The sequence below is a fragment of the Hippocampus guttulatus genome, chromosome 11 (assembly GCF_054856545.1).
Source record: "Hippocampus guttulatus isolate MCC_2025c chromosome 11, RoL_Hgut_1.0, whole genome shotgun sequence".
Lineage (NCBI taxonomy): Eukaryota > Metazoa > Chordata > Actinopteri > Syngnathiformes > Syngnathidae > Hippocampus > Hippocampus guttulatus.
This window is the reverse complement of record NC_141271.1, coordinates 13,756,965-13,769,450: the sequence shown is the minus strand read 5'-3', so window position 1 is coordinate 13,769,450 and position 12,486 is coordinate 13,756,965. Positions and strand designations below refer to the sequence as shown.

Genomic DNA, 12,486 nt, shown 5'->3' with positions numbered 1-12,486 from the left:
CAATTTAACATGCACAATAAACAGTAAGACAAATCGGTAATAAAGGCGGTAGAAAGCAATGAGGGGCAAATTAAAGGCAATGAGGGGAGCTGCTTCCATTGGATGACAAGCAAGTCGGCTGTGTTCCCTCCCACAATGGCGCAGACGCCCCTCTCTACCTACGACCGTCTAGAAAACACCAAAAGAAATAAAATTCCACTTATGTCTATCGTTAGACTGCACTTTGTGCAAAACTGGCGGTGGGCATAGAAACAGGACCCATAAAAGTTCTATGATGGCCATAGTTTGACCTTGACATTTTTTGAACATTTTGAACATGAGCATATTTCTATTTGTGATAAAGAATTTTTTTTATAGATATTATCAATTGCTGTAAATTTAAAACAACTTATTTCAGTAATACCCTCCCAAATGTTTATCGGGAAAAGCCATCCATCAGAAGGAGGCTTACATTAAATGGATGGCAGGCATTAAGAGGAAGTGAAGGATCCTGCAAGGGCGGGGGGTGGGGGGGGGCAGATGCTGACAGACCCACCGCAGTGAGCATGTCAACCTTCGGAAAGCAGCGCCTCAGTGGAACCTCCACATTGCCACATACAGTCAATCAACACAGCCAAGCTGTAAAGGAGTTTAGCTCCAGCCGGGTGACACGCCTCTACGGGTCTCATCAACATAACGTGACTGAGCTGAGTGTCTTATTTGCCCTCCCGTGCAGATGGCCCTGTTCTCTTTTAGGACCTAATCAAAAAAAAGAGCTCGAATCCGCATCTCTTTGATGGCAAAATGTATTTGCTAGTACTGTGCGGAGGCGTTTACTGTATTTACTCGATTGCAAATGGGGAGCAGGATGTATTCGGTGTAGGCATTTATCTGTATGCATTTTTACTAAAAATGACGAACTGAGAGATGCCACAACGTTTGAAGAGCCAGGGCAGAAACAACATTGTGGGGCGATCACGTCAGAGTTTTCTGGAACGTTCACCATCAAAAATATTCATGAAAACTGCGTGGGGAACGCCTTGAGAGCATTATTAGTAAGACTCTCATCTAAGACACGGGCTGCTGTTTTGATTGGCAACAGAATTCAGCAGCGGAAAGTCAAGTCAAAAACTTTCTTTGCAATACATCTGCTTCATTTTTATCCCACCATTGCAATATTAATCAGAATAGCGTGTCTAGATGAGTGGGAGCAAATCAAATATATTGCAAAGAAATGTTTTTACTTGCGGTCCTCTTTAAAATCTTTGTGTGATGTCTATCAAGTGACATGATGAGAGTTCCCCAAGAGGAAAAGGGATGCATTTATTTGAGGGAGGGGTTCATTTGTCTGAAGTAGATCACACACTTGACTATGAGTCAGGGCATGGCATTTATTCACGGAACAGACACTTTAAAGGATATTTACCAGCTCAGAGTGCTAAATGCGACCTCGTAATACTGCATTTGTGTTTAGACGTGGTGAAGCAACATGTGGCTGGTTACACCAAGGTTATTTTTAATGTCCTGTTCCAAGGTGCTGTAAAAAAAAAAAAAAGATGAATGTTTGTGTTCAAGAGGCAGCTCAATGTTTAGGATGTGTGAGCCGTCAGCTGGTGTATACTATATAATGTATGCTAGAGCTCTGTGAATAGTTCAGGTATTTGCTCTGTACAATCTCTCCTTTTTATTGTTTATTTTTTCTTGTTTTTATTTATTACAGTAGCATTGGAAACATTGCCAAAACGGCTACTAATTGAGGAAATACAGTATCCTCAGCTGAGCTTGGTTTGTCCGATAGGATCGCTGTGTCTTCGACCGACGCCTTCCAAAACCCTCAAATTATTTATTACACTTGTGTCGTTCCAAATATAGAACCTGTACACCGTCCAATTCTAAGAGAAAACAAATTGCACCTTTCACGCTTGAATTAGTAATGCTTGCCCATGCATGCTGTTATTATGTGAGTGTCTGATGGCATGCGATTATCGAAGTCTGTTCTCCTCTTCTTTGTACTGGCACGCGCGTCGTGTGTGTGTGTGTGTGTCTCTCACCAGAAGCAAAAGCAGCACCATGTCGGCATGGTCGCACACGCATGCTACATGCAGAGCCGTCCACAGGTCTTCGTCCTGCAGGTTGACGTTCAGGCCTCGCTCCAGCAGCACCTCCGCCGCCAGCACGTTGTTATGACGAGCGCACTGCGAAATGTTTGGCAGGATATCGTTCTGATGCACTCGATATAAGGAGTTGTCGATTCAAGTGGGCTTGTAGCGCAAAGCGTACACCTACACAATGCAGACAACTATCTTGGGACGAGCGGTTTCGTTAATCCTTTTGTGCCTCTGTTATACTGCTGGGTACATGGCATAGCTATGGCTCTATCTGCTATTGAAGCATTGGCAAAACCAAGAACTATGAGAGGGGGGTTTTGGTTAGTTAGTTTTTTTTTTAAATACCTGGTCAACCGGGGTTCCAATATTGCACGACTATCTGTGTCTTTTATGTTATGTTGTATTGTTTTGTCTTTTTCTTAACTGTTTTGTTGATGCCGGCGCGGGCACCCGCAGCGGCTCCTCTCTCTCTCCTGTGGTTGCGAGTAAAGAAATTTCATCTGTGCTGTATGCTGACCATAGAGCGCATTTGACAATAAAGTCGACTTGACTTGAATATGGATGAACCACTGTTTGGTTGCTCATTGGTCATGCGGTTTCGATTTCGATGCATCGCGGTAAACGGGGTGATCCCTTGACTCCAAAAATGTCATTTGACTAAGCTCGTAACTCATTTCCAGCGTGTTTTTATACAGGTTTATCTGCACAAGTGTTAATCATGCTGTTCACACAAAAGCAATCTTCCCAGACCAAAGCACCGCTTATTTTGTTTCGTGGTTAAAATTCATTGGCGGTTAAAACGGTCGCATGCAAGACAAACTCCAGTGAAGTGGTACATACATCATCATCATTATTATGTCGCATGCAGCTGTGAGATATGCCGTGCCGCATTTGTGTGTGTTGCCTACCAAGTGTAGCAAGGATCCCCCAGAGGAAATTGGGGTGTTGGGGTCAGTTCCCTCCTTCAGGAGACGCAGCACTGAAACAACAGGAGCAACGCCTGTGATTTACATTCACAACAAACACAAAAACGTCACAAATGGACACAAATGTAGCACCGGGGCGATAAGGACAATCAATAGTGAACACTGGATCGATGCTAACTCTTCATCCATCCATTTCGATAATGCTTGTCCTCATTCGGGTCATGGGTCAGGTGGAGTCTATCCCAGCTAACTTTGGGCAATAGGCAGCGTACACCTTAGACGGGTCATCCGTCAATCGACGGAAAATATTTGGAAAAAATACAGACTCACATTCACACCTTTGCGCAATTTAGAATCTTCAACTAACATGCATGTTTTTAAAACGAGGAAGGAAGGCAGAGTACCTGAAGAACACCCACACAAGAATGCGGACAACATGCAAACTCCACACAGGAACCTCACGACTGCGAGCCAGCTGTGCTAACCCTGGAATAGTTCACAAATCTGAAACAATGCCCGAAACTCCTTCACACATACACGTGCACACCCATGCACATACTTAAAAGTAAGCCAAGTCAGTTCTGAGGATGGGGTCAATTAGTCTGCCACTAATTCCAACTGTGATTGACCGTCTGAAAGTCATTTAAAGGCTCATTACTTTATTAGACAAGTTCAGCCTCATTAGTCATTGTGTACAGTAATACTGTACATATTCACAGAGAGGACAAAAGTATTGGGACACCTGGCCATATCACTTAAGGAGTCACCCCGTTTGCAGCAACAACGGCTTCTAATCTCTCATAACCACTCACGTGCACGCCTTTTTTAAACAATGTCGTTTTCAATAAACACAAGATGCATACTTATGGGAAAATGCAAACTTCACACAGTGCCTCTCAATTGTGAGGCAGAAGTGCTAATCGCAATCCAATCGTGCTGCCTGGAAGCATGCAGTTGTCCATAAATGTCTCGGTAAAATGAACACTTAAAATTAAAAATGTACAAAGGGGTCTAAAAATAACTTACTGAATTGTCCTAATATACACTAAGGGTAAAATAATGATGTACAAAGTCCATGCACCACACACGTAGCACCCTGCACAAAGATGACTTCCTCATTTGTCTACTTGGCCACTGACATCTAATATTGTTGAATAGAAATTGAAGAGTGAAGTCAATCACGGTAATTATCCTTCATCTCTTTTAAATCTGGAAAGGTTCCGGACTCTGACTCGCCCAATTAGGGCTCATAGAAGATTTAACAAGATACTAGGGAATACATAATGCTTTGGCTTTCCTGTATAATGGCTGAGATGCGCGAGGAGCAACTTTTAAGCAGACAAGACACAAGCAGGATTTATGGAATATACAGAATAGGAAACGATTACTGGAGGGTTTTTTTTTCTTGGATTTGACAGGATTACATAACCTGTCATGAGCAGAGGTGGGCATTCTGTCAATACTGACAGAATGTCCTTCAGTCCGTCACTGACGGACACTGAGGAAAGATGGGGGGGGGGCAGGGAGTGACGAGCAAAGCACTGACGGATGACAAATGACGAACCGGTAAATTACCCCCCCGCTAATGAGACACAGTGATAGAGAATTTGTCATTTTATTTCCCTGCTTAGTCTTTTTTCTTTTGTTTGTTTGTGTTTTGTCTCTTTCAGTACTGGACATGTCGACAGCAGGAAAAACACCTTCAATTATTTTGGACGATATTGAAATCTGATCAAATCTCGAGCAATCAATTTGCACCAAGAGGAGCGCCTTGCATCAGTCACAAATAGGAAGTCAGCGCTGATACATCCTGTTGTCGGGGTCGGCTTTCTAATGAAGCGATTCAGTTCGTCATGCATCGTTAATCAGCCACAAATGCAAATCTCCTTAATTACTCTTTTAGCCCCATCTAGCACAATAACTGCGAGGCACCCTCTGTTTATACATTTCCTCTTATCTTAAAACATGCATGTTATGTGGGGAAACGGTCCATAAATAATCACATATTCCTCTTGGGGATGGTGCAAGGCACACGCTAATACTCTGTGCAGGAGGAGGACAAAAAAACGACTATGTGGGTAAAAACCTTCCTAGGACGTAAGAAGAGCGGGGAATACTAAAGAAGTCTTGTCAGGATGTTGTAAATTGTGATATATGACGCCCAGGTTTGCCTCAATGGTGAAACGACAAATCACGAAGGAAATGGCTCAAGATCATGATGCTTTCAAGTTTTTCTGTTCGACCTAAATGGTTCGCCCATGTTGATGTTTTCAATAATTTACTGGTCAGGAGGGTATCCCAAGGCAGCAGTGTAGTGTTGAATATTGCCAAGTTAAGGTTTACATTGATGTCTTACAGTGGTTTAAAAGAAAAAAAGAGAGAGAAAGAAAGAAGAAAGAAAGAATGATTAGTTCAAGCGAATTAAAACTTACATTTGGTTCTGACTGGCTCCAACGGTCTCACAGTTTGGATTTATAGTGCCGGCTGTTCATTTTTCAAGCACTATAGATCATGCAAACGTATTTTCTTATGGACATAAACCTTTCAAAATACATGGCATGGTGAGATATTTCTTAATGAAGTGATCCATTTATGTGATAACGTAGCATCATGCAACACCTTATAAAGGAGCCTGGCTTTCAGTCGGACTGCTGCAACAGCCCAGCAGCTGCTGCTCACAGAGACCTCGACCAAACTCATTGGCAGCGAGACAGCGGAGGTGAACACGTTGACCTTGTGACAGATTGCTGCCACTTCTCTTATTAGCCAAAGAGCCTCTTTAGCATCCGGCGACTTTGCGGGCCGAAAGAAACCGCTTCAAGTCCGTGGTCCTTTCTTTCTCCCTGGGACACTGTCCTTTAAAATGATGCGGCTTTGTTATTTCATTTCAAATTTATGAAGTACAGTGACTACCTCTTATTCTTTTATTTGTCTTTACGAGAGGAGAGTGCAGTTTCTATATTATACACAGGGAGTAAAACCATCCAAGGGTAAACTTGATTACATTTCTGCAAGAGGGAAATTCTCCCGCCACCCTGTCGTCAATAGATGTGATGAACAATGACAGATGCACTTTTTTTTTTTGGTCTAAATGAAAAATGCCAATCCCAAGGTGGAGTGGCCTCGTAGAATAAGAATGCGGCTCATGTTTTTAGTTACGGCGATGACCTGATATCAGCACTGATGAATAGGACAACGGCAAAGAGGTTGAGTTTTTAGCAAGTATAGCTGTTGCGCGAAACGAAAATTAGCATGGCATTTGCGGAAACGATCCAAAAAACGTTTACTTTAACACAAACGCAGAAGTTATATACAAATAAAACATTCAACAGTACTCAGAATAATATATTCTTTTACCTCGGTGGAAATAATTAGAACAGCTTTTGTTTACTTTGCAGGCTAAGACGTGCACAAAGAGGGGGCGGTATCATGTGTACGGCTCTATATGATTTATTTATTTGGTGGGTGAGGCTTGCATACCGGTGTGCTCGATATACCGAATTCTATAGTAAATGGTACTTTTCCCTCCAACAAGTTGATTTATTTGACAGTGTCTCGGCGCAGCACCAACTCTACAACTGTATTGCTGTCATTGAAAGTGTGCCAAAAGCTAGCATCTGTTCACAGAGAGATAGTAGCCCAGTGTTTGAAAGCTGTTGTAAACCGGTGTTTGCACCGTACACACGGTAATCTGTCCATAGACGCACCTTCTTTGTCATCGTAGCGGATGATGGCGTCCTGTAGGACATCGGCAAGGCTAAAGCGGACTTGCTGCTTCTTGCGATGCACCTTGACTCCACCTTGCTGGCGCTGCTGAAAGCTCTTCTCCCGCTCGTAGTACGCCCTGATTTGGTCACAGCGCATTTTCTTGACCAGCCGCTGGCGCTGGCCGATGGGCAGAGACTCCAGCAGACACTGGTCGATCTCCATGTTCTGACGAAAGGCGTTACATAGCTGGAAACAACCTGGCGACAAGAGAAAACACAACATTATGCTCCCGTGAGCAACAGAGGCGAGTCAATCGGAATAAAACACTTGACTTTAGGGTTTACTTGAATGCACTTTGATAGCCACTGAGCTAATAACACAAAGCACAGTTGCATCTGTTTCGCCCGTCGGCAGCATTGTTGCTTGTCATCTGTCATATCCGAACAGTGCTTTGTCAGTCTCTCGGTAGACTTTAGCCAAACAGCCTGAGATCAAGAAACAGCAGCGCGCTCCCGAAATATGAACAGCTGAAGCTACAAAACTGAACAAGTGATGTCTAGCATGACAAATTGCAACATTGGTTCAGGGTGTCCCCCGCCTACTGTCGGGATAGGCTCCAGTACCCCCGCGACCCTTGTGAGGATAAGCGGATCGGAAAATGGATGGATGGAAATATCTACATTCAAATGTTGAGGAAATTATATAATCAGAGAGTTCAAACCACCCTGCAATTCATCTCATGAGACTTCAGCTCGGTGAACATCTAAATGATATTGCATGGTTTGTTTTGTCTGGGGCACAATAGAAGTGTTGTTTTCGGATGAAATTTAATACGGCGAATGGGATCAAAATTCATTAACTAAAGGTGATTGCTTTTCAAGGTGCTTACAATTTGACAGTTTTGGGTCCCATCCAGCGTAAAGGCCAAATAAGATATCCCAGACCCTACTTGGTGGTCCTGTTTGGCTTTATGTCTGGACATTTACATACCTGTCAACTCATACGGTTTAGCCATAGTTCATACGGATTTTGTGGCGAATCTTACGTATATATGGCCGTATCGCACAAATCATACGGATTCTGAAAATTTCCGGGGGGTTTTTTCACCAACTCCAAATGATTTGGAGTTGGTGAAAAAAAGTAACGCAGGAATACAACTCTGAACACAGTAATGCCATTAAGTAGAATGATGATTAGACATTAACCAGACATTGTATTATGGAGATCTACAATAAATATAATTGAAAAGTTTGTGGGGTTTTTTCTGCCGTTATTTTGACATATAAAATGCTTTGGTATGTTATAAGGATTTTTTGCTCTTTATAAGGATTTTTTTGGTAGTTTATACAGGTTGGCGCTCCGGAAAGTTGACAGGTATGCATTTATCCATTGATCTTGCCTAAATTCACCCCACCTGCAGGACATTTGTCTTCACTGTTCAGCTTTGATGTGTCCGGGTCTCAATATCTCATCTCTTTCTGTTAGTCTGTCATATGCACCCCCCGCACCCCACCCATCACTCTACTTGTCAGGTGGAAGGATTATTGTTGAGACACCACTGAGCTATTAAACGTACCGTTTCAGTCTCAGCCAATTCTTCTCAGTTACAAAAAACACAAAGTCATGTGGCACAGTATGTTTACGGAAGTAAATATGGTCGCAGTCCTGACATAGGACTGACTGAGAAATAAAATATCATACTGACACTGGTCTGATGTCACCACTTCTTGAGAAACTGGTGACACTTCAACAAACATGAAAAAAAAAACAGATCCATCATGCCCTCTATGAACAATTCATGATGAGGCAGCATCCATTATACGCTGCAGGCGATATAAGGCTCAACGCTGATGTCGTCATTCCCACTGGCTCATCACTGTAGCTGTCTTCCAGCTATAGTACCTCTTTCCCAACAACATATCAGAAATAAAAGTCACACATTTAAAGTAACGGGCAGCTACAGCATGCTCATATGTCAGGGACCTAGATCCTAACTTAGGGGACGCTTTAATCAGTACTTTCCATCTGTTCCACCAAGAAAGATAGAAGAAACTCTTAAGGATCAGCAAGCCTGTGCCGCCTTGGTCAGTACTACGGTTCAATCATCATCGAAAATTCAATATTTTACAATCCATCCTGTACTTCTTCACACACTTCATTACAAAATATAATCTGGAATTGATGGTCCCATAAACCATCTGAATTAAAGTAAAAAAAAAATACATTTCTTCATGTCTTCATCAAAGGGAACATTTACGAATGAATTTGGCAGTGAGCTAAATGTTGATTCTAATGATTTAGACACGAGTAGGACAGTGACATTTAAATTGCTTAACAACAAAAAAAAAAAATCTGTATGCACATGTCACTCAAAAATAAGTACATCCCTTACACTACATGCCTTATATATGATTAATTCATTCACTCCCAAAGACGTTCTTAAACGTCTTTTGAGACTTGGTCCAGAATTGGCTGGTACTGAATGAGTTAAGACAAATGAATGGCACAACTGTCCCCTCAAAACAACTCACCACACACTGCCATGAATATCCAAACAGCTGGCAACAGACGTGAGTACACCCCAATGTGAAAATGCCAAAATTGGGACCTATTATCAATTTTTTCTTTCTGGTGTCATGATGTGACTCAACCATAAATTCACCTCAACCATGGTAAACAGGTTCCAGGACAATTTGGCGATCTAATGAATGATTCTCATCAACCAGTGTCCTGGAATACATCGTGCATGAAACACAGATCAACGAGAATTTATGTGGTTCCGATTGCTGTTTCAAGGTATCACACCGTCAACCTAATTTCAGGTTGTGGCGAAAACTCAGACTCTTTTAGTAGCAAGACCTAAAAGTTTCTGGTACTTTTGGTCAAAATGGACTGAGATATATATCAATGTATATACTAATCCAAATTGCAGTGTGATTTCCAGAAAAGGGGCTACCCGAGCTGATTGTGGTTGTCTCCTCAACTACCTGACACACTGACAATCATCATTTCTTTGACTTGCACACTCACTGCACGTCCTTCACACCGTCACCCCGCACTCAAGGCTGCTGTGGTATCGGCGGCATTTATTCGCGGCACATGACGGACGTCACATTGCGCCGTGCATTTACGTGGTTGCCTTGGAGGGAGGCGGGGGGGGGGGGGGGGGTTGAATAGTCTGCTAAGCAGGGTCTGGTAAATTTATTGAAATCAAGTCATAAAAATGTCTTTGTTAATGAAGGATGCTTCATGGCAGCAAACATCGCTCACGGTTAAGACATTCAGTAACTGAACGAGGATACTAACTAACACTTCAGGGACAGAACATTATCTTGCGCTCTGGTGGTGGTGTTGCGTGGAGGGTGTGGGGAGTCTGGGTGCCATTTTTTTTTCAGAGGGCGCAAAATTTCAAGAGAGGAAACCAATATATGATGTTAATAGGAGAAGCTGTAGTGGTCATTCATTCACAAATCCTTCCACGGCGAGTTTCGAACATATTGCCCCACAGTTGATCAAAAATAGACACGGTCGCCTGCGCATTTTCAGTCGCTTAACTGAGAAAACTGAACAAAATGAATTCGTAATAAGCGATGTATTCACACACCAGCTGCAGGGCCACATATGACAGGCAAGGACTCAGTGCGCGGACTGGCTAATTAGCCAGCCGCTAACCTGAGCTAGCATGAGCCAACACTGCACTCTCATTTGCTGCCTCCCATATCACTCACCAGGCCAGGCCCACCTTTTAAAGCCACACACATCCATAGAACATAGGGATGGTCACCCCAAGTGGAAAAAAATAGCTGCAACTCACAAGCATATTTAGTTTTGGAATTGTTGCTTAATGATGCAAGATCAATTTTTATTTTATTACTCCACTAATGTCTGGGATAATCGCTGGGATAAATCCAAGTTGAGAGAGAGAGAGAAACTCAAGGTAGTCAACATTACAACTTTGACTAAAACTACAACTTATACTAAATAATGGACACTGCTACATTCAAATCATGCGATACAATTATGTCCTTGTATTTGGTGAAGCAGCATGTGGCTCACTATCTATGATCATTGTGCACACCATGTTCCAAGAGTAAACAGTATGTGAGATCCCAAGGCGGCTTTACATTTAGGAAAAGTGCAGTAGAAGCTGCCGTGTAAGTCAGAAGCCCTCGTATGCTGCATTTTGTACGCTTCTGTTATTTCCCAGTGTTGATAATAATACACTTAGATATAACATTGTCGCAAAAGGATGCAAAGGGGACTGACAATGGAAATGATACATTACTGGCTCCCCCCATTAAAAAAGAAAGAAAGAAATCTGTCAAAATCACGACACACTCAGTCAATCAAAATATATTCCACTTTTCTTTCTACCAAGAACTAGAACTTGCTGGTGAAACCAAATAATCTCAAGGTCATTCTCCCCCTCAAAAATCCTAAAACCTATGCATGGTTGAATCGAATGAGACGAGTAGAAGTGCATGTATGAATTGTACCCAGACAGCAGAAATGTGAAGGGGAGGAGAAGGACAGGCATCTGATGGAAGGTGAAAGGGAAAAAAAAAGCAGCTTCTACTTTCTCATTCCGCTGGCTATCAGTCATTGATTGAATGTGAAACATTTCATGCCGGCTGCAGCTAATAACACGGGCAGCCACTGCTCAAGAGCGCACACTTGATATATGTTGATGCAGAGATGTACTTTAAGGATTTGCGGAGCCTGATCCCCCTGCAACATTTCCCAGTACCCACGGCACATCTTGGCCGTATGTCAATTTGACTTTCCATCCCTTGTCTTCTCAGTACTTGTCGAAATCTCACTCCGGTCAACCGTTTTCCCTCTCAAGCGGTCTGCTCTTGTGTGAAAAAGAAACCCCAGTCATTCACCGCTTTCCCCGCTGCTACCTGCCGCAATTCGCCGGTCAACTTCACGCACGCACGCGCGCGCACACACACACACGCACACACATCTGCAGCATTTCCCTGCAGCTCACACCCACACAGGAAAGACACATTTGAAGTTTGGATGGTTTGCAAATACTTGGATTTCAGAGCATGCAAAATTACTGTCGTGTCAACCTACATGTGCACCAATAAGGATGGGTTACTTACAGCATTTGATGAAATGGTAGTGAGACATTTTACAGTTATAGGAGTCCATCAGTTCGGCAAAAAAAAAAAAAAAATCTGTCGGGCAGGACAACGCCGAAGCCGGTCAAGGAGGAGTCCCAATCAGCAGCTACAGGTTCCAGCTCAAACTGGATGCATTATTCATCTGACTTCCGACAGATGTCCCCCCCAAAAACTGTCCTCCCTGTGTGCGCATCACACACACGCACACACACAAACACGCGCACACTCACACACACTCTCACGGCGACATCCAGCAAGTGAGCTGCCTCCTCAAGCGCTTCGCCTGCAGCCAAAGAGCCGCGGCGCAGCATCTTCCCCAGCCATGACCGTCACACGTGTCCCGCGCGTCACTGATTGACAGGAGGCTCGGCCCACCTCCCGCTCAACACACCCCCGATGACGCAATGCTCTTCAGCTCCACATCTACACATGCCGGTTCCCTTATCCAGCACTGTGACTCACGCACAAAACGAAGAGTGAGTGAGTGTGTGCGTGTGTGTGTGCAAGTGGGTGCGTTTTTGTAAGAGCGGGGGTGCATTTAATGAATTTCATTCTTTTAAATGGGACTCCTGACCTCATAAAGACAGATGTGGGGGGACAAGCAAGGTCATGCAGGCGATAAGAATGGAGAAA

General features: G+C 43.3%; 1 protein-coding gene across 1 annotated transcript in view; it reads right to left on the bottom strand.

The window, feature by feature from the left end:
• myo16 (myosin XVI) overlaps positions 1-12,178 on the bottom strand; it is a 76,268-nt gene extending 64,090 nt beyond the window's left edge. The window contains exons 1-4 of the mRNA XM_086123482.1: positions 11,833-12,178; positions 6,721-6,978; positions 2,996-3,066; positions 2,031-2,174 (exon numbers count right to left, since the gene is read on the bottom strand). Coding sequence (XP_085979608.1) covers positions 2,031-2,174; positions 2,996-3,066; positions 6,721-6,978; positions 11,833-11,881 — 522 coding nt within the window. The 5' untranslated portion in view covers positions 11,882-12,178. The remainder of the gene's footprint in view (positions 1-2,030; positions 2,175-2,995; positions 3,067-6,720; positions 6,979-11,832) is intronic.
• Between the last annotated feature and the right edge of the window lie 308 nt (positions 12,179-12,486).